The sequence below is a fragment of the Anolis carolinensis genome, chromosome 3 (genome assembly GCF_035594765.1).
Source record: "Anolis carolinensis isolate JA03-04 chromosome 3, rAnoCar3.1.pri, whole genome shotgun sequence".
Lineage (NCBI taxonomy): Eukaryota > Metazoa > Chordata > Lepidosauria > Squamata > Dactyloidae > Anolis > Anolis carolinensis.
Genome location: NC_085843.1, coordinates 97,178,825 through 97,201,665, shown reverse-complemented (window position 1 = coordinate 97,201,665; position 22,841 = coordinate 97,178,825). Strand labels below are relative to the sequence as shown.

The following is a 22,841-nucleotide window of genomic DNA, read 5'->3' as shown; positions in this document are numbered from 1 at the left end:
AATTTTAACTGTCAAACATGATAAGTAAGTTGAATTCCAGTTCAGGACATATAGATTACATTTTAGCATACATGCCAAGGACAGTAACATACATAACCTACATAGATAATATACAGGCTTAATAAAGCTGTATTTTTCTCAGAAGGAATTTCAGTCCTCAGCTACCCCAGTGAAATTATCACAAGACAGCAGGGGTTGAGAGAACTTGTGTTTAAGGTTTTTAACAGGCAACACTGGTTGAGAAGAACTTATTATGGACTAATTTCAAAAAAGTCAGATTCACATGTTGATGTAAAAAATGTTGATGTCCCCACTCTAGGGAAGGGACCTCTCTGCCGCAGAGTACGGTGGAGGCTCCTTCTTTGGAGGCTTTTAAACAGAGGCTGGGTGGCCATCTGTTGGGGGTGCTTTGAATGTGATTTTCCTGCTTCTTGGTAGGGGGCTGGACTGGGTGGCCCATGAGGTCTTTTCCAACTCTATGATTTGATGAAACTTAGGTACTATAGTAGCATTCTTGGATTTACTGCTTTGTACATAATGTTGTATGGTTATTTTAAGCAATAGCGTATCTAAAATACTAATCCAGTGTACATTTTAAATTTCTAAAAGTCCATACCTGTGTTTCAATCATAGCTCGTAATTCTCTTTCCTGCTTTTCCCTTAGCATACGTTCTTCTTCAGCTCTTCGTTTAGCTTCCTCTTCAATTTTTCTCTTAGCCTGTTCCTCCTCACGCTTTCTTTCTTCCTCTCTTTTACGGGCCTCTTCCTCCAGTCGGATCCTCTCTTCTTCTGCCTTTCTTTCCAGCTCTTCTCTCTCTAGCCTTCAAAAGCCACAGCACTTTTTTTAAAAAGACTGGCAAAAAGATTACACTTTTATTGCACTGAGCATGGCACCAAATGATCATGCCATGTTTTCAGTGTATTTTTAAAAAGTTTGTGAAAAATGGGAGCTATGCCCCCAAATCATGGAGAAAGGGACAGGGAGACCATGGTCAAGGATGGACCATGGTTCAGAATAAGTACAGGTATCAAGGACAGTTAATATCCACCTGCCTGAAGGTGATCCTAATTAAAAGCTGAGCTGAAGTTACTGATGGCCAGCTTGTCTAAGAGTACATTGCTATTAATGGGGAAGGGGGTCAATACCTTTTGCGCTCTTCTCTCTCTTGCCTTTCTTTTTCCTCTTGTTCTTTCTGGAGGCGAGCTTGACGTCTTTTCTCTGCTAGAATTCTTGTAGCTTCCTCAGCATCTGTTGTCCCGGCTGCAGTTTTCCCTAAGGATATTGTATTGGTGGGAGTGAATACGTATTTGTAAATAGACAGATTATCAAGCAGCAACATCAAGATTCCAAAATCGAAACTGTATGAAATACTAAACTCCTTCTTAGATCTCCAGCTATATGAAATAGTCCTTTGTTACATTTTTTGAAAGAAGAATATCTTTTTGAATGCACATGAAGATTTCAACTACAAAAGTCATATAATTTTCAGGGCATGATACTATATTACTGGATTATGGTGCTAGAGCACAAAAACACAAGACAGTGATGAGAAACTGATAACTGTCTGGCATGCATATTTATTTTTGTTATGGGCCTTTCCAAGCAAACCATCCCAGGGTGTTATACTTCATATTGCACTACTACTAGAAGTTTTTATGAAGCGTTATTGAGGGAAACTCTAGGCTGTGATGGGAGGCAGGGACAGGTATAGTGATACTCTCTCAATTAGCACTTTTCTTCGCCACAGGAAATAAACTAACAGAACTAGTTATTTGAATCAACAAATGTAAAGTGTATAGCCTTAAGGAGTGAATGTAGAAGCCAAAACAAACAGACACACCTTCATTGCTTTCTATCTTTCCAGAAGAAGGCACAACTTTTTCAGCTACAGGTTGGCTTACAGATTCTTCAGCAGGTGATGTTTGGGACTTCAGACTAGTATTCTCCCTTTGATTATCTTTATGTTTGTCTGCCCTTTTTTTGGGTGTTTCTTGGTTGAGATTTGAAGTGGTGCGATGTTTTGCAGGAGAAGCAGGAAACTGTTTAATAGTTTTTGGAGATTGAGGATAAGTCTTTGCGACAGACCTTAAAGAGAAAAAAATCAACACTTCATTACTATAATACCAAGAGCGTTTAGGAAGTATTTACAATAAACAAATAATGAAACAGTAATATACAAACATGACATAAAGTGAAGGTTAAATATGCAGGTTGTTCTCCAGCCAAAATACAATTGTGAACAGGAACGAACAGATCATGTGTCAGCATCAAATGAGTTTGTTTGTTTTTTAAAAAAACCAGAGAGATGGTTGTATATACTGGAATTAATAGCAATTCATTTAGAACTGGCTCAGAAAAAAAGACATTGTCCTAAGGCAATTAAAATTAATTTTGATTGGTACATTCCCCTGATGTTAAAATATTTGAGTGGAGCAGAGGAGGGAGGAAAAAAAATGTCACACACACAAGGATATAAATAAAAGCTTAAATGTCACAGAATTATAATTGTTGTCTTCAGGCAAGGACACTGTTGAATACATTTAAATAATGTTTGAATAGTAACATAGACCTAAACATAGCAATCATAGAAAGCAGTTATTTCAATGAGAACATAAGCCAAAATGTTTTGGTTTTGTCCTGTAAAATAACTGTATAGATCTTACACCCATCTCTTGCAAAAGATCTGTACCACTTCCTGACTTGGCTCTAATTTCAGACAGAGAGAAACAGAATTCTTCTTGTCCTGTTTGCCCTCTAGTCAGCAGTTCTTGGTATCAGGCTCATCCTTTATTTTCAGCATCTTTTCTTTCTGGAAAAACACACTCTTCTTTACCTTAATTTTAGATTAATCCAAAGTATCTTTAAAAAAGCAAGAAGTAGTGAGAACTAATATGCTGCTTATATATTTTCTTTTCTAATCTATAAAGTATGGGTTGAGTATACCTTATTCAAAATAATTGAGACCAGAGGTGTTCCAGATTTCTGATATTTTTTGGGGAGGGGGATTTTCGAATATGTGTATTTGCATATACAAACATAACTAGTGTTCTTAAAGATGATAAACAAATTTCAATATTAAATTTATTTATATCTTGTACACATAGCCTTAAGTTCATTTTAAAGACCATATCTGTTAACTGTTGATAATTGAAACTAATTTTGTGTACATTTAACTATCAGAAAGTAACGACGGCACTATCTTTCAGAATATTCCAAATTTCAGATAAGGGATGGTCAATCTGTATAGACATGTCTACCCTATAAGAATGATTGTCAATGAAATGTTCTGAAAACAGCCCCAGGCAAGGCAACCAGGCAAAATCTCCCCAAATTAATGACTTATAATGTGCCGGCCCTCTTTAAATAAGACCATCATTAAGAAGCTTGCATTGCAAGTTGGTTGCAGTACTTCACACAACAAGTGGGCAGATTTTGCAAGTCACTGGAGTTATGATTTATAAACTGAGATGATTCTGCACACATGAAAGGTGTCACATTGTAGCAAATTGATAAGATTTACATTTGTTTTATGTATGTTGAAAATAAAAATTTAAATACACTAATGTATAGAAGAGAAAGGAAGAAAAACAGCAATATGTGAATTTATCATATTTTCTGCAATATTTAAATTGTCTTGGAACTCACTGCATGTTTTCAAAACATTCTTACTTTGGAGTAGCAGGTGAAGCTGATCGCTTAGACATGGCCGCAGGGGAATCGGATCTTCGAAGAGGAGATCCCAAGCCAGACGAGGTGCCAGGTGTTGTGGATCGTTTCTCCTTTTTCTTCTTCTCATTCTTGAAAAAAAGGAGAGAGTCTTTTGGTAGCTTTAAAATAATGTTTCAGTCACAAATACATTTATCACAGAGATTCCTAAACCGATCAGTGCTGCTGTAGAAAAAAAAAACAATTTAAATAAAATAAATTGCAAATCAGGGATGGAAAATTCCCATGGGTTATATGTCTCTCTGTCCCCAAATGTTCCTCCTAGACAATGTTGTCACATTTTTGGCGAACTATGAAATATTTTATGCCAAGACCTATTCTATCCAACAGGAAGTGAAATAAAAGATTACTAGTGAAATCATCTCTGTGCCCTTTGGAGATGATGAGTAACATTTGGGGACAAAATCAATTTAAGGGACATGGCAGGGGTATGTGGTCCTCTGGAAGGCAAGTGCTGTTCACCCCAAAATGTTGCCCATTGCTGTTACAAGACATCCAGTCATCCATATAAGTACACCTGCCTGACCCATCTTACCATCTTAAAAGTCCTTTAATTATCAATTAAATATCTTCCAACATTATACTTCCCTAAGCAAATACCGTCTCATACATATCATAGTGAATATAATGCGGCAAGGGGGTTAATGGATAATTTAAGTATTTTACTGCTAAGGAAGGACCAAGTATACTCATTTGGAGTTTGGCCACAATATGATTGTTACTTCTCAATGACAAGCAAGTTCAGATTCAGACGACCAAATAACAAATCTATAATCTCAAGAAGACTCTGCAATTTATCACACAAAGCAGTCAAATGGCAATTACACAAGATAACAGCTGGACATAACATGGAGTTGTCATCTTCTGTTGCTTCGTGAAGAGAGGGGGGAAAGGAACAACATAATGCGGTAAGTCCCAGACGAGGATGCTGTTGGCTTCTGAAAATGCAATTTTCCCAATTCGTGTATCAAACTCCTAAGGCTTTGTTGCAGGTGCAGTGGTTTTTAAACTACTGGTTTTTAAAGCACTTTATACAGAGTTGGGAGGGAGGGGGGGGCTGATATTCATCTGGACTAGTCATATGATTCTCAATGATGGCAGAAAACAATTACTTCTACACACACTCTTTTTTAATTTTTTAAATTATTTTAAGACATACACATACACAACATGTACAATTCCCACCATCACCACGAGGATTATTTTCTTTTACATATTAATCCTGTTTGAGACAATCCTTCTAGATTTACATACTACATAACATTTACATCCTATTTCTTATGGCCTGATCTCTAGACTTATTCATAATATAATTTTTGACCCAGTTTCATTTTTCTTCAACTTCTTGAATTCTATTTTCATTACCTTTTGAATCATTTAATTTTACATCCATAATTTCAAATTCCATTTGGTCTACCATATACTGATACCATTTATTTACTGTCCACTTTGATTTATCTTTCCATCCCAATACTATCACCGCTTGTGTACACTCAATTATTGCTTCCTTTATTTCTCTGTAATTTCCCATTCCCTCTCTTTGTACTAAGACCGCCATTTCTTTTGTTATAACCCAATCAGTTCCTAATATTTGGTTTGACACATTTTGTATAGTCTGCCAGAAGTATTGTATCTGTTTGCATTCCCACATCATGTGCATAAATCGCCCTTCTGTTGACATCCATGCCACACACTCATCTTATTTCTCACTTTCAGCTGGAGTCTGTCTGCTAGATAGTTCCTGCTTGTACCTGTGTAATATGGAAACTGGGAGCATGTAACACATGCACTGCCTAGTAAAGCAAGCCAAGGCATTTCCTTAAACTCAGGCTTGTGACTCCAGGAAAATAGAAACAAACAAAAACTTTGAAGACATGACCACAGAGTGAAGTTAATGCTTCCGATGCTTATTTTGGAGCTTCAAGAACAGTAATGTCTGTATATTATGCCGCAAACAGTCCAATGTATTCTTACTCAGAGCTCATTTAGTCATTACGTCTTCACTCAGCCTGCTTGTTTCCAAGAAGCTCCAAAAAACATACCTCATGCAGGGCTGTCCTGTCATTAGGCACAGCAAAGAAGTCACCTCATGTACAAGACTTGGGCTGTCTTGAAAGGGTAGCAAAATGTTTGTTATTCTTATATTTAGGTTGTTATTCTTGTACTTTGACTACCAGGGAGGGGACAGAAGATGTTTGTGGGATTTTGAGCCTTCAGTACTATATCCTTACTAGAAGGGCTACCTGGTTGAATTGCTGTTCTCCTTGTGGCAAAATGCCTTGAATATTACAACTACAGCTTCAAGGTATGGGTGTTTAAGGAGACCTGAGAAGGAGGGTAAAAATCACATTGACTTTCAGATTATTTAAACTTATTTCCTTGTAACACTTTTAAGTAAACAAAGGGAGTCCCACTCTTTCAAATATTTGAAGGGAACGTTGGGGAGGGGGATGATCTTCCGCTTGTTTACTTTCAAGGAACCAATCCCTCCCTGCTCTGAGCAGCTCAGAAGAGAAGGAGCCTAAAGACTAAAAGAAGCACCAACTCCCGGCACTCTCTCTACTGTGGTAGGAAAGCACCAGAGATGCCACCACTGGCATTTCTATGTAAAGGCATTCCAAAAAACCAGAAGCGGTGTCATGGCAAAAAGAGGTACTCACTGGTAAAAAATATCTCAACTTATATATGGGTCCATATAAGTAGATGGATTGATAATAGTCTCCTTGAGTCTATTTCTATATATTGGGATTAGTACACAGAACAGAATTTTTCCTTTTCTGTTTCCAGCTTCATGTGGAAATACGAAAAAACCTCCTGATCCATAACAAAATGGACAAAAGACTTCGTCTTTTGTAATATACTCTTTTGACAAACTGACAAACTTATTTTCATTTCACATGATATAAAAGATATGAAGCAGAACTTTGCACATGGTATCAGCCTCTTTATGCTGAGTAAAGACAATTCCAGCCAAACAAGTCACTTTGAAGACTGAATCACTGGCAGTAATGTAATTATTCAGCTCTACTTTTCATTAAAGTCCATGGAAGAAAATACATATCATAGCACTTTAAAATAAACCACCGTTAGAACCTAGGAGAGCTATGCAACTTATAAAGGAACAGGCAGATCTATGTAAACTAGTAATCAGAAACCTAACAAAACAACTTGATGCTTTTTGGAGACCACAATTACGATGGAAATACAAATTACCTAAATACTGCAGCTTCCTCCCAAAATGTCTCTGTGTGAGATTAGATGCTTAGAAAAAATTGTGACTCAAAGAATAGAAGTAACAAGGTTGAGAGGGGTGTAGAGGAGGAAAAGAGCATGAGGTAGAGGAAACAGAATATAATCAATAACAAATATTTTAAAAACAGAGCTTCAGTTTTGCTCCAATCAACTTTTAAACCCACCTGGGAGACTTCAGCTGCACTTGCTCCCTTCACAGCATCTGGTGTGGAAGGAGAAGTTGCCTTCTTTCTCTCCATACTTCGAGTGGGGGAAGGCTTGTAAGGAGATCTAAGAGGGCTAGCTGGTGCTACACGAGGACAGATATGGAATACTAAAGAGTTATAGTACAATAGCAAGAGCAATAGGGAACGGAGACAAAAGAAGTGAGGAAAAGGAGGAGGGAAACAGCACAAACTTATTAGAAACATTCTGACACAAAAGCCAGTCAAACACACTAGATAATCATGTTTTCTCTTTTTTTTATTCAACCATCACATATTTGCCTTTATACCTCACTAAATTAATGCATTTTGTTTTCACAAGATTTAGAGATTAATCATAACAGAAGTTTAAAATCTTGTTCTGAGAAATACTGCTGTTTCATGTAAATTTTTAATCAAAGGATTAGGAAACATGTCTAAAATCATAGCATAGGCAATGACCATCAGCAAATGATACAGGATACCAATATTATCAGTTGCATAAATAATCTTAACTACTTTAACAGCACAAGCTGTTAATAAAACTACTTCTTAAAGCTGTAGCATGTTTTCTGAACAAATACTTTTAGATTCCTGGAAAATATGGGCTGAAAACATTGCCATTTTGAAAAACAATATTCTTTTGTTTATTATTGGCCAATCTGTAATGTTACATTATTCAATACCCATATTAACAGTCATCATATGAGAATCCTGAATAAATGACATTAGGTGTATCCATGGTTGAAGGATTAATACTAGAATAACATAGAATTGATCCCTTTTATAAAGGAAGTATGTCATCATCTTCCCCCCAGTGTACCTAACACATTCCCTTAAGTTTTTAGTTTACCTGGATCATTGTATTGCTCAGAAAGCATTAATGTACTTCTGCTTCTGGCTAAAGAAGCTTGTGTGGGAGTCAATAGTCGTGAAATAATAAAGTTTTCCATTGGACTAAGGTGCATGCGATGAGCTGAAGGATGGAAGCAAATGAAAAACATTAAGAAAATGGCCACATCTAAACCTTGAAAATAAATATAAAGAATGGACAAAACATAATAAACAAAGGAAAAATAAACAATTAATAACTAATAGGAAAATATGTAAATGAGATTCTTAAATTTAATTTTTCAACCAAGGAGGAAGTCTTTTTGCCATTTTATGTCTTATTCCCTCTAGGAAAACAGACACTGAGGTAGTAGTCTCCTTTGTCAGAAATTGGCAGCCTAAGTTTCCATAAATATTCTAACAGTAGAACTCAGGTATTACCAAGAGCATGGAAATAAAAGCAGTAATCCTGGACTGACTGTTGGTCTTATGTCAGTGGCCAATGTTTTTGGTCTTCAGTTTTAAGTAACCCGCAGTCAGTATGGCAAGAGATTATGGATTTTAGGATGCAGAAATCCAAAACAATTGGATGAAAAACACTTGAGAACTAGCATTCTTATAATAGAGCTTAAGTTACACTATTTTTTCTGCTATGGAGTCCTTTCGGCCTTCAACAAGCTTCTAAAAACAAGAGCTGAGACAACCAGGGCAAACATGCATTCTGGCCTTAGGAAGCAATAAGGAAAAGGTTGGTGGCAATGACTTCCTGGGAAATGACAGAAACAGCAGGCTCTGCAGCTATTTATCAGGAATGGGACTACATCATCAGTATCAGAAAGTTATCACTTCTACCAATTTCAGTGAAAACAGATGTGGAAGATCAGGGAAGAGACTGGGATCCAAGGCACCTTTCAATGGAAGTTAATTTATTACTGCTTTAAAATAAAGTTATAAAAATATTACAATATTTCTATGCCATTCTATACCAGGAGTTCACAGTGGATGATGACAACTATTTCATTTAAATTCTGCAGAAATCCATGCACTATATTCTTGCATCAAAGAAGCTTTAAAAATACTTTCACAACTCTGAGCTCAAATTCCATTTAGTTGGCAGGAGAAGAGGGAAAAGTCCAGTCAAAAGTAATGAGGTAAATAAAGAACTACTCTGTTGAAGAGTACTTTACTTTTATTAAATATTTGTCATCATCCACTGCTGTGAGTTACTGTTGCCACAGTCTGGATTCATCTGATTTATATGCGTATTACATTTCTATACTGTGAAACAGCCAAAACTCTTCAGTTAGTTCATAAAATACAGCCAAAAACATAAAATATAAAAACAGCCTAACAAATATATCCTCAAATATGACAATTATGGGCATCAAAGTACTGCCAGAAAAACATGGACAGGAGAGGATCATGCTGGGAGTTTGCTCTTTTGCTCCCACTGCTTGCTTCCTTCTTACTAGAACAGGCTCTCTGGGACTTTTAAAACATCCCTCTTTCTTGGTTCAAAACACTTTCTCTGTAGTGCTAATCCAGCAGAATAAGTGTAAAAAGATCTTTGCATAACAGTATACATGTGCAGTTTGCTGGTACAAGCAAGGATCTGCAAAACTGGTGTGCTAACACCAGATTTGCAAGGCAGCTTTGCACTGTGGTTTGTGTGATGGATCGGGGCTTGGAAAATCCACGTTCAAGTCCACTAAAAATGAAATGTAATGGGTGACCTTTGGCCAATTGTACTACCTATTTTCTCCTCTCTGACCTATCTTACAAACTTGTTGTGAAATCAAAGTATGGTGGGGGAAGAAGAAACATGTACATTTACCACTGGGGGAAAGGCACATATGTTATCAATAAGCAAAAAACAAAATAAGACAAACAGGTTGGGATCTCTCTAAATCAGTATTGTAATAAGAAAAAGGCAACAGTTATTTAGAACTTCATTCCTCTCAAATTCTTTAATGTCTCATCTTGGAGGGCCATGCTCTCTTTCTATAATTTTATAGTGTGTGTAAACCACTTTGTGAATTGTTAAAACATTATTTAAGATATGTAATTTTATTTATTTATTCAAAATACATTATGTACTAAGTACATACAATCACATCCACAAACCTGGTGAGGATTCAGGGAGCATGCAGGTCATTCCAACTTTGGCTGATGGTGTATGCGTGTATATATGTGGGGGGTAGGTGGGTGGAGGGATACCTGTCTCTGCAGTCCATCACTCCTTATAAAATCATACTCAATCCTTCTAATGTCTCCCCCTAACTTATCCCACTACATGAAAGCCAAACTTTGAGAGGGGAAAAAGCACTAAATTCTGCTTCTTAGCAAATTCAGTTATGTAAAACCACAGTGTTTAGGAAAACAACATATATTAATATTAAATGACTGCTGCAAATATTAATTTGATCATGTTGAAAACTGCTTTTCATCTCAATCCCTAGGGGAAAAATTATTAAAAAGATAACCCAATTCTCTAAAAAGTTGGCTATCTTTCCCTGTGTATGTATCTATATATCTATATATCTCCCTTTGGGGAGATAAATTGGGGTAACAACAACAACAACAACAACGTGTGTGGGTGTACATAAATAGACACTCCCCCCACACATACACAATGCTTGAGAAAGCAAATATCAAACCAGTTGGGATTTAATATATAATAAAGGTAAAGGTTTTCCCCTGACATTAAGTCTAGCCATGTCCAACTCTGGGGGTCGGTGCTCATCTCCATTTCTAAGCCAAAGAGCCGGCGTTGTCCATAGATGTCTCCAAGGTCATGTGGCCGGCATGACTGCATGGAGTGCCATTACCTTCCCGCTGAAACAGTACCTATTGATCTACTCTCATTTGCATGTTTTCGAACTGCTAGGTTGGTAGAAGCTGGGGCTATGAGCGGGAGCTTACTCAGGGCTCACCAGAATGGGTGGGCATTCTGATCTACTTCATACGATTGTTTGTCATCTTGAACTCTTTGGAAGCAAGTGGGATAGAAACATAACAAATACAGAGTAGCCCTAAATATGTTTTGGCTGAAGGGACTGAAGATTGTGTGGAAATGAATGGGGCAATGATCATTCCATTACACCACAACCCTCTCACCTATGACAAGGTATGGGGATGTAGTACCACAAGTAGTTCTCCCACTGGCAGGTGGTGGTAATGATCCCTTAAGCAGGCTTCCCATGAATGAGGATCTATCACAGTGGTTCTCAACCTGTGGGTCCCCAGATGTTTTGGCCTTCAACTCCCAGAAATCCTAACAGCTGGTAAACTGACTAAGATTTCTGGAAGTTGCAGGCCAAAACACCTGGGGACCCACAGGTTGAGAACTACCAATCTACCAGGTTTGGATCTGCTGGGTTCTAAGTCTGCTTTGTTCTCTCAAGACCAGGGATAGATGAAGATTTTTTTTTGGTCTGAGGTAGAAAACCTCAGGTAACCAAATGGCAAAATTATCAAAACCCAGCTGTTTTGCCACAACTCTCCTTATGCCAGCTAGTTGGACCCAATCTGGGCCTGTTGGCTATGTTAGCTTTCAAGGACAGGAACACCCCAGCATCAACTTCTACCTCAGCCAGCTTGAACCAGCAGGTCCTGGATTGCAACCATGGACTCACCACTTTGATGCTTCCTGGCTTCCCTTTTAAGGGCAGAGTCCCACTAAGATGCAAACTGTATTCCTAAACACCACTGAAACTAATCATCTAAAAACCGCACTGTCATTTTCTAAGAGAAACATATCTCAATACCGCTAATATATTAAAAAAGTAACATTTGCTCTGGTTTTCTCTAGAGAATGCTTAACTAACCACAAAAGGGAAAGGAAAGGTGGCAGGAGACAGGGGAAGGAAAAGGAGGGGAGAGAGAAATTCATTTTTAAAACACAAAAGGAGAGATTACTTCTGGTGTGACAACAAGCACATTCACTTGCCTCTGTCAGGGGAATGTGTTATTGTTGCTGTGGAGGAGGAGAGGCGCTTATTGATAGGCGACTCCATTTGCTTTGGAAGATTCATTGTAGAGGCTGAAAGTTTGTCACATGCTGCAGAGAGATGCATTGAACACATTTATAGTCATTGCACAGTGCTGAATGCTCCTTTAACTTTCTTACCACGGGTCTTGCGACTGGACCAGAGAAAAGAATAAAGCACATCTGACAAACCCAGTGGTCAGAGCTGCCCACCCATTCGATAAGTCTATAATTCAAGACATAGGATTTCTTCTTACACGCTTTAACATTTCAGTTTTACAATACGGCAGATAAGGTTATTTTATAGTAAAACCAAGGAGAGGGGGGGAAAAACTAAACCAAATAAAGGGAAATAAAGACTACTGCTAATTTTACAGGCAAGTGTGATGAAGAAACCATTTCCAATTTTTCAGCTCCATTATTCAATATGCCGGAAGACTCTTCATAATTTGCAAATACGTCAGCGGTCTACAAGGTTTTCCAGCCCCACATTTCTGCCACCTGCAGAATTCTGGGAAATGTAGTTTGGGAAGACGAGGACCTCTATAGCTGAGAATTCAAAAGGCTCTGCTCCAAACCATGTTTCCCAGAATTCTGCAGGGGGCAGAAATGTGGGCTGCTTGCTTTAAAGCCCTGGTGTGATAATGTGGTTAGACTATGTGTGTGTTTCATATATGTACTAGGCACCTCTGAAGCACACTGCAAGTGGGAGCCCCATTTGCCCCCTCTTCTTGCCAGGTCCCAAACTCAGAAGAGGAGTACAGGACCCAAGAGCCTCCAAAATCCCACATAAATATTTGTATTATTAAAATTCTGGTTTTTAAGGCATTTACAGATAGATTTTAATATGTAATAGTCCCACATGCTCTTTTAACAGATGCTATGTACTGTTTTATTATTCCCAACTTCAATTCACTGGGAGAGACATGTAAATAATAATGATGATGATAATAATAATAATAATAATTCGACTTGTGATTTTGTGATACAAAATCCAACATATCTATCTTGTTTGCTGTGTCATACAATATAATAATAATAATACAGTAGAGTCTCACTTATTCAACATAAACGGACTGGCAGAACATTGGATAAGCAAATATGTTGGATAATAAGGAGAGATTAAGAAAAAGCCTACTAAACATCAAAATAGGTTATGATTTTACAAATTAAGCACCAAAACATCATGTTATACAACAAATTTGACAGAAAAAGGATTCATTACACATTAAGGCTATGTAGTAATTACTGTATTTACGAATTTAGCACCAAAATATCATGATTCATTGAAAACATTGACTACAAAAATGCGTTGGATAATCCAGAATGTTGGATAAGTGAGTGTTGGATAAGTGAGACTCTACTGTAATAATAATAGCAGCAGCAGCAGCAGCAGCTAACATTACGAATAGTATGTAGCTGTCCAGAAGTTGCCAGACTGAATTTCCCATCATCTCAGGCCATGAGAAGGGGCAGGTAAGAAATAAAATTAATATTATCATAATCATAGTCATCATTATCATCATCATCATCATCTTTTACCAATGGTTGTACTGTTTAGAATCATGAGAATTGGAATCCAGCATCATCATGACGGCCACATTTTTCCCACCAGCTCTACAGGCTTAACTCAGGAATGATTACAAATTTTGTTTGAATGCCAAGGCTGACTCAAATATTTGGATTCTTGCTAAGATTTTATATTCTAGCAATAAAGAGTACTGATCTGTACTGCCCATCAGTGGTTTTGCAGAAATCTCATTACTGTATATACTCGAGTATAAGCCGACCCGAATATAAGCCGAGGCACCTAATTTTACCACAAAAAACTGGGAAAACTTATTGACTCAAGTATAAGCCGAGGGTGGGAAATGCAGCAGCTACTGGTAAATTTCAAAATAAAAATAGATACCAATAAATTTATATTGAGGCATCAGTAGGTTAAATGTTTTTGAATATTTACCATATTTCAAAGAAAAACAGTAAACTAGCTCTGTAAGTGGAAAAGCAGGGTCAACAAAAATAATATGGTATCAACAATAACTTTGTAATAATAATAACAATAATAAAACTTCATTTGTATCCTGCCTTATGTCCCCATGGGGACTCAGGCTGGCTTCCAACAGTAATAGACAAATATTCAATGCCTATATAAACAATGCATATAGTATTTTCACATTTGCATTTCCCCCTGAAACGTTTGTAAATACTCTCTCTCCTGCAATATTTGCAAGCCCCATATATCTATGTTTATATCTATCTAGACATCTCTCTCTATATATGTGTGTGTGTGTTTGCGCGCATTTCCCCTTCAATATTTGCAAGGCCTTTATATCTATATTCATATCTGGATATATATATATATATATATATATATATATATATATATATTTGGGTGTGAATTTCCACCCTGTTATATTTGCAAGTCCTATATATCTATATTCATATATATCTATCTAGACATCTTTCTTTATATAGATAATTATATCAATGTAGGATTTGCAGAGACTTGCAATACATGTGAGGGGAACATTCATATATAAAAATAATGTATACATATAGATATAAATATACAGGTACATGGAAATCTCTAGATATCTATATGTGTATAGGATTTGCAAAGACCTGCAAACATATGAGGGGGGAAATCATATAAATTAATGTATATAGATAGATACAGATAGATACGTACACAGAGAATGCAAAGGCTTGCAAAGGGAAAGGCCTATATATCTGTAGGAGAGATTAACAAATATTTCAGGGGAAAATGCTTTTATAAGATTAATGGATATATGTATTTTCTTCTTCCTGATTTGCAAGGCCTCTCCCCCCCCCCCCCCTTTACCTTTTCAAAACATTCCCTTGGTTAAGAGGGAGGGAGGCTTTGGAAAAGTAAACACACTGATAAGGGAGAAAAATATATAATCTATTTCAAGCAATGGCCTCCAGGCTCCATTGCCGGCTTGACCTTTACCCCATTATAAGCCGAAGGAGGCTTTTTCAGCTCAAAAAGAGAGCTGAAAAACTCAGCTTATCTTCGAGTATATAAGGTAGGTGCTTGGCAAATAAAGTTTATTTAAAGTGAGTTTATTTCAAAACTCATTTTGGTAACAATAGCTGAAAACCACAGTACAGAATGGACTGAAGGTGTCAACTGTAGTCTGTGACTAACAACTGGATTTAAGCTGTAAAATTTGAATACAGCTTATAATAATTAGCTTCACATACTTCTTACATGCATACCAATTCACAGCATGAATGACATTATGACTATTTACATGTAATAAACATACTCTGTTAGCTACCTTTTATCTGGTGTGAATGTTTACATGTAAGCAACCAGTTAGACCACTGAGGCCAGTGTTTGGCATGCTCCCCACCGCCCCCAAACTTGCCATCTGAATATAAGAGGTTATTCCTCCTAGAATAAACTGTAGCAACTCTAGGAAAATTCAACACATTTCTGCTGGTTTTAGGGCAAGCATCAGGGTTTAGTCATCACATGGCAGTTCACTTACTTGGTCCTACATGGCACAATCAAAGCTAATAAAGACATCCCATCAAAACAGCCTTACCCACACTTCTGCTTCTTAGTTATGCTGGGATGTGAGTGAATTTTGGGAAGAATATATTCTTTTTCATATATTCCAGATATATCGAGTAGAATAGAGGAAGAGTTATATGTTTGGCTTCAGCCCCCATTTTACCCTCACCATTGTTTGCCCATGCCTTGGAAAGGGATATCTGAGTAGGAAAAGGCTATGTGTAGACTTCCTCAGAGATGCAATGTAGCACAACCAGCATTCTATCTTTTGCAGTGATCTAGCCATGTATTCTTGTTTGGGCAACAGCCATATTTAGTTTAACACTGTCTATAGCCCTTTACCAATTTTTTATATTAGGAAGAGCTACTATAGTGTAGAGTTTTGAGCATTGGATTAGGACTCTGGAGGCAAGAGTTTGAATCTCCACTCAACCATGGAAACACATTGAGTGACCTTGGGAAGGTCACATTATTACTCTTGGAGGACGACAAAGGCAACCCATCCTCAAATCTTGCCAAAGAAAACCCTGTGATAGGGTCTCCATAAGTCAGATATGACTTGAAGGCAAATAGTAACAAACTAAACAGGAGCTGACACATATGTACTGATTTATAAAAGGACATTTTTAAATATAAAATCAAGCACACATAAGTCACAAAGAGTCGTCCAAGTCTAGATATAGGGATGGAAAATTGTAGAAAGGTAGCAGCAAGTTGTGTACCTCACAATCATATTATTATAATACTAGTAATTACATAAATAGCAGCTACCTGTTGTGTTTGTTGTTGTTGCAAGTCTTCAAATCATTTCTGACTTATGGCAGCCCTAAGGTTAGCCCATCACGGGGTTTTCTTGGTAGAATTTGTTCAGAAGGGGTTTTTCCTTACCTCCCTCTAAGGTTGAAAGACTTTGCCCAAGGTCATCCAGTGGGTTTCTACAGTTCAGTGTGGATTTGAAACCTGGTTTTCCAGTGTCCTAGTCTAACACTCGAACTTCTATACCATCCAGAGCCAGTATGGTTTAATGGTTTGAACACTGGACTAGGACACCAGAGACCAGGGTTCAAATCCCTGCTCAATCCCAATGTCAAACTGCAAATTCAGGTTTTAGAGTTTCTAGTCTTTATCGATTTACTATGAAAGACTAGTTTCCATCAACAATGTAACCCACACCATGAAAAGCTATTAAAACAATTCACTGCAGTCCAGAATGCTCTGGCTCCAAAGCAACTCTACAGTTTAATACTGTGATGAATTTAAAGTAAGGGTTCTCCTAATCTTTAGTTCTTTCTGCCTTTGGATAACAAGTACAAGTAAAATGCTCCTCCTACATGCTTATATTATATAACTGAAATGTTTTGACCTTCATACTCCATCCAACACTTATTTTAATCAGCACAGTTGCTTAAAAGACACACAATAAATACAACACATCTGAATGTTCCACACTTGGACAAAAGATGATGAACTTGACAATAGCGGGGAAGGTGTTTGGAATATCACTATGATTTTGGAATATCAAGCATGCATTGGTTCACTATGGCAAAATCAAAAAGAAGACACTGTGCAGTACATGAGCACAATTCACCAAGTCACTTATTTCATTTCCATGGGAACTGTTGCATTCAGTCTAAGTCAGAGTTACCCAAGCTGGTGCCTTCCTGATACTTTTGGCCTATAACTCCAAGCACCCCAGCCAGTGTGGACAATGTTCAGGAATTACATTACTTATAGCCCAAAACACCTGAATGGCACCAGGCTGGGACAGACCTCTCTAAGTGGAAGAGGGGTTGCCACAGTGCTTGGGGTAATTGAGCCCTTAACTTCCAGTGTGAACACTGTCAAGGATCAAACTGAAAAAAACAGAGAACACGTCAGTTACTGATAAGGACAAAACTGGTGGATGACAGACAACACTATGGCACAGTGAGTCTCTCAAATACCATTGGAGGAATCGGTTGCAGCAGTTGAGGCCAGAGGGTCTGGAAGAAGGGTGTTGGCAGCTAAACCTAGAGGGGGTAGGCTATTTTCTGATTCACCTACACAACAGGAGAAAAAATCAGAGCAAAGAGAGGTGATAGATTACATCAAGAGCGTTAAAAACCCAAACAATGCAAAAAAGACTTCTAATATGTCTGTTTCTGGAAGTGTTAAGAGCTTGTCCTTCGCAAGATGGATATGGATTTCTCTGCACCACCCTGGAAAAAAACTGTGCCAAACACATCGGTTTTCATAGGGAGGATGAGTACTGGAAAAGCTCTCATCATTAAAGAAAATCCTAACACATTTTAACTAAACAAAATCTACAAGAAGAAGCTGGTGAATTTAAAAACATTTGGATGATTTTGGAAAATAATAAATGTTAATACATGGCTGATGTTAACTTGCTTTGAAATCAAACCAAAGAGAGAGCAGCTAGAGAAATGGTAGAATTCATATCCATCTGTAAATACTGCACAATCATGGAGATGTCCATTGAGATTTTAAGGAGTGCCTGGGATAAAAATAGACTACCTTCTGCCAAGTCATACAGAGCTGATAGCCATAATAATGCAGTAGGGCTTATTTCAAATTGTGTTTAATTTGTTTGTCTATTTATTTATAACAGATTGTCTATGTAGACAAACTTTGCTGCTGGCCCTCTTACAAGAAGATTATCTGACTGTGAAATTTAATAACAACATATTTTTAACCATGCATTTCAAGGGTTTTCTCTCCCCCTTCCTCTCTCTCTCTCTCACCAAAAACAGATTTTGCAGCTCACCACCAAAACAGATTTTTCAGCTTTCGTTTTAATCTGAGCATTTGCAATTGCAATCTGCAATGCAGTCAGGCAGTTTCACTCACCATCTCTGTCTCCGGAGCCTGCAGCCAGTGCTCCTCCCCACGACCATCTCTTCTGTTTTTGCTCCAGCTGCTGACTTCGTTCCATGGACCTCCGCATCATTGCTCCTAATCGCTCCTAAACCATCATTGAGAGCGCGGGGATTAAAAACATGTCTGATTTAAAGAACCTCATTACAAAACCCTCAAACAAATAAAACTGTGTTTTAATTCTGTTTACACAAACAAGTGGGTTGCCTGCACTGCAAAAAGCAGTGCGCAATTGCCACAGTAACTCACCTCCAAAAATATGTATCCTTTGTCTGCAGACAACTACTGAGGTCACTACAGAGGCTGAAGTTAGAAACACAAGTTACATCACCTCCAAGCATCTGCTCCTGCTGGCAAGACTGCTGCTGTGCCTCTGTCTCGACTTAATTTGTTTAAGAATAATGCATGAGGAGCATTAACTCTATCATCTCAGCAGAGCTACGCTTTCCTCCTTCAGTCGTAAAGCTCAACTGCTGCAATGAATCCCTCTGACTGCACTGAAATCACACTTTTATATAGGCAATCACCACAAAAAACAAACACTACTGATACAGAAAAATCAACCACCTATATTTGTCTGGAGTTGCTGTTTTCATTATTCTAAATCTATCTTCATTGAGGCATGGGAAACAAAAAGCTCCATCTCTTTCAACTTCCTCCTCGCACATCATTTATATGGCTCCCATATCACCTCCTCTTAATTTCCATTTACCATTCTCCAGACATTCTCCAGACCAGTATTACCAAACGACATTTCTTTGTTGGACATTTGTTCACTAGAATGGACTTTTGTTGTTGTTCTTAGTGTCTTCAAGTAGTTTCTGACTTACAGGGACCCTATCAAAGAGTTTTTCTGGCAAGATTTGTTCAGAGGGCATTGCCTTCCTCTGAGGCTGAGAGTATGTGACTTGCCCAAGGTCACCCAATGGGTTTCCACAGCTTAGTGGGGATTTAAATCCTGGCTTGCAGAGACCTAGTCCAAAACCAAACCACTGGCTCTCTCACATGTTCTGAGCGTTTTATTTATTTCATTCATGTGTCACTTTATAACCAGAGCTGCCAGGGTATCATATATAAAAATGAAAATATGAAGACACATATTGTCAGAGTCTTTGTAAGAGAAGCATGCAATTCCTTACAGTACTGCTATGGGGACAAGAGAGAATCATTTGGGATTCTCAGAATAAAAATATGACAAATTATCTCAACTAAGGTAATAAAATTAATAAATTCACATTTTCTCAAAATGCAGTTGTGAAAAAAGAATGGATTCAAATGTCCTCGCAAGGAAGATGTTAATAGCCCTTATGGGATCCATAACACTCAGAAATGTAAGGTGTGGTACCATCTGTTTGAAGGCACGGCAGTGCAGATGACCACTAATGCTGCTGGGGCTGGGTCATAGAATCCTGTACAGTGTTCCCTCACTTATCGCGGGAGTTAGGTTCCAGGACCACTCACAATAAGTGAAAATCCACGAAGTAGGGGCATTATATTTATTTTAATATTTATACATTATTTTAGTAGTTATACACTATTTTAAGTCTTTATCAACTAATTGTGTGTTGATAAATCGCCTCCTTCTCCTCCTGTTGCAGCTTGGGTTCCTTTTCTCTCCCTTTGGCTTCTCCTTCTTCCCTTCCTTAGGCTGTAAATTGTAATTTTTTATGATTTATAATAGCCTTTTAGAGTTTATTGAAAAACTGTGAAACAACGAATACGCAAAAAGTGGACCGCAAAGTAGTGAGGGAACACTGTAGTACAGACAGACCCTAAAAGTTATATTTCATGCATGTTTATATGTGTGTTGTAAATTAGGTGAGGATTGCTTTGTTGCATTCTGGGCGATGGCTGCCTATTATTTTTCATTTATTCCACAGTAGCCTCTGGTCCTCCATGATTATACTGGAAAGCTGTGCATCGGCTGGTGCACGTAAAGGCTCATGCTATATTGTCCCCTACTCAGGGGAAAAAAAAACAGATGTGTGGGGCTTTTTTGTGTCATGCAAGTCACTTCTGGTGTGAGAGAATTGGCCGTCTGCAAGGATAGTGCCCAGGGGACGTCCAGATGTTTTTGATGTTTTTACCATACTTGTGTGTGTGTGTGTGTGTGGGGGGGGGGTTTCTCTCATGTCCCCACATGGAGCTGGAGTTGATAGAGGGAGCTCATTCGCGCTCTCCCCAGGTTGGATTTGAACCAGCAACCTTCAGGTCAGCAACCCAACCTTCAAGTCATCAGTCCTGCCCACACAAGGGTTTAATCCACTGTGTCACGGGGGGCTCCAGATGTGTGGTAGCCAGTGTTCCTAAGTAAAAATGATTAAAAGCATTATCATAGTATATGCGGCTTCCTTAATGTGTTGCACAACAGCTTCCATCATCCTAGGAAAATCAACTAGGCAAACTTGGTGCCAGAGGGATGGTGAACCTTTTGAAAAATGATAGCTCTCATTCCTTCCTAGTTGCATAGTAGGGCCTTTGGTTAAGATCACCCATCCCCATCATAATTACAATTATGCTCCTCGACCTTTTGTACTGGTCGCTCTTTTCCTGATTATTTGATATTAATTCAGGGCTCCTCCCTACCTAATGTGACCTTAAATGAATCTATTGCACTTTATCTATTTACGAATTTGTTATTCATAATGTGCACCTTGCTTATCCACTATTGCAACCTCATTGTTTTTAACTCAATGTTTTTATACCGCGTTGTGTTTTTGGTTTTTTTCCGGTTATTGTGTATATTTTGTTATTGGTTTTGTTATTGTTCTTCGATGTTTCATATTTTATCATTGCTTTGTATTTGATTTTGCTGTAAGCCGCCCTGAGTCCCCTTTGGGGGAGATGGAGGCGGGATATAAATAAACAACAACAACTACTACTACTACTACTTCTTCTTCTTCTTCTTCTTCTTCTTCTTCTTCTTCTTCGCTAAAGATCTTCCTGTTCACGCAAGCTTTTAATGAACATACTTAATTTAGAATGACAGGAAGGCTAGTTTTAGTGAGTCATGTGAAGTTACCATCTGTACTGATGTGTTTCACACAACAACTGTATTTGTTAAATGATTTTTAAAATGTTTATTTATGTCTTTTTATAAAGTTGATTTTACAGGTTATTAGTATATGTATGATTGACTTGTATTTTTTTAAAAGGTTGTGAGCCACTTTGGGTCCCGTTTAGGGAGAAAAGCGGGACACAAATAATAATAATAATAATAATAATAAGAAGAAGAAGAAGAAGAAGAAGAAGAAGAAGAAGAAGAAGAAGAAGAAGAAGTCGTTCATGGTTTTGGACTCTAACTCGTTTTGATTATAGGCAGTGATACAAGATAATGGGAGCTGAAGTCCAACAACTGATAAATATCCTTGATTCTGCCTGAAGCATGTAGTACAAACTGTGCTATCAAACTATTTCATATTGTTTCATAGCATTTCTGTGGTTCAAGCCCCAGGTAACTAAAAAACCTGTTTATAAAATATTCTTGATACTTGTAGTCAAAACTGAACCTAGTTATTATACAGACTTCTGTATAACAACTGTTTCTTTTCTTAACCTTTTTCCATTATCTTCTGCAGTGACTAAAAAAAAGCTATCTCAGTGACTGGCAAATCTGAAATATCATTCCGAGGCTCTAACACTTGCATCACTATGGCTCATCAGAGGACTGGAAGAAGCAAAAAACAACATGTTTCTTTGATCCTGGGCCATAATCACCTCTCCTGTGTGACATCAGAGGACCCCAGAACATAAATTGAATGTGTGAAGCTTTCAGATAGGAAGCATATTAAAAATTGCTACGCATTTTGTACTATAATGCTATAGCCATTGGCCGTCATTCTTCTGTCAGTCAAACTGCATGTTAATATATCAATATGTTGCTAGAGCTTTTTCTCAGCAAAAGCTAAATGAAGGCTATGCAGTATTAATTTTTGAGCTGCTGCTGCTGGTGGTGGTGGTGGTGGGGGGTTCTTAAAGCTCCATCAATTTAAGGATTTTAAATAAGGTGTGAGTGTAGGGTAACTGAAGAACAAATAAATAGCGGTCTTTCTAAAACAAAGAAAAGGACATGAAAGCGAATGGATGGAAACATCTTTATGTGTCAAAACATCTGTGTCTGGTAATATGATGTGGGCAATAGAATTGCTGCCTAAATGGAGCTCCCAATGGTGCAGCAGATTAAACCGGTGAACTGCTGAACTTGCTGACCGAAAGGTCGGCAGTGTGAATCCGGGGAGCAGATTAAGCTCTCGCTGTTAGTCCGAGCTTCTGCCAATCTAGCAGTTTGAAAACATGCAAATGTGTGTAGATCAATAGGTACCACTCTGGCGGGAAGGTAACAGCACTCCATGCAGTCATGCCGGCCACATGACCTTGAAGTGTCTACGGACAACACTGGCTCTTCAGCTTAGAAATGGAGATGAACCCCAACCCCCAGAGTTG

At 38.0% G+C, this 22,841-nt stretch overlaps 1 protein-coding gene across 11 annotated transcripts in view; it reads right to left on the bottom strand.

Moving 5' to 3' along the window:
• map7d2 (MAP7 domain containing 2) overlaps positions 1 to 22,841 on the bottom strand; it is an 87,994-nt gene that overhangs the window by 12,918 nt on the left and 52,235 nt on the right. Inside the window, exons 1-10 of one of the 11 annotated variants that reach the window (XM_016992404.2) lie at positions 18,648 to 18,838; positions 18,372 to 18,486; positions 17,468 to 17,563; positions 11,942 to 12,052; positions 8,015 to 8,137; positions 7,144 to 7,292; positions 3,671 to 3,798; positions 1,842 to 2,086; positions 1,147 to 1,273; positions 617 to 821 (exon numbers count right to left, since the gene is read on the bottom strand). In XM_016992404.2, coding sequence (XP_016847893.2) covers positions 617 to 821; positions 1,147 to 1,273; positions 1,842 to 2,086; positions 3,671 to 3,798; positions 7,144 to 7,292; positions 8,015 to 8,137; positions 11,942 to 12,052; positions 17,468 to 17,563; positions 18,372 to 18,471 — 1,284 coding nt within the window. In that variant the 5' untranslated portion in view covers positions 18,472 to 18,486; positions 18,648 to 18,838. Of the gene's footprint in view, positions 1 to 616; positions 822 to 1,146; positions 1,274 to 1,841; positions 2,087 to 3,670; positions 3,799 to 7,143; positions 7,293 to 8,014; positions 8,138 to 11,941; positions 12,053 to 17,467; positions 17,564 to 18,371; positions 18,487 to 18,647; positions 18,839 to 22,841 lie in introns of those variants that run through there. The other 10 variants (XM_016992397.2, XM_016992398.2, XM_062977241.1 and 7 more) reach the window with 10 other exon arrangements.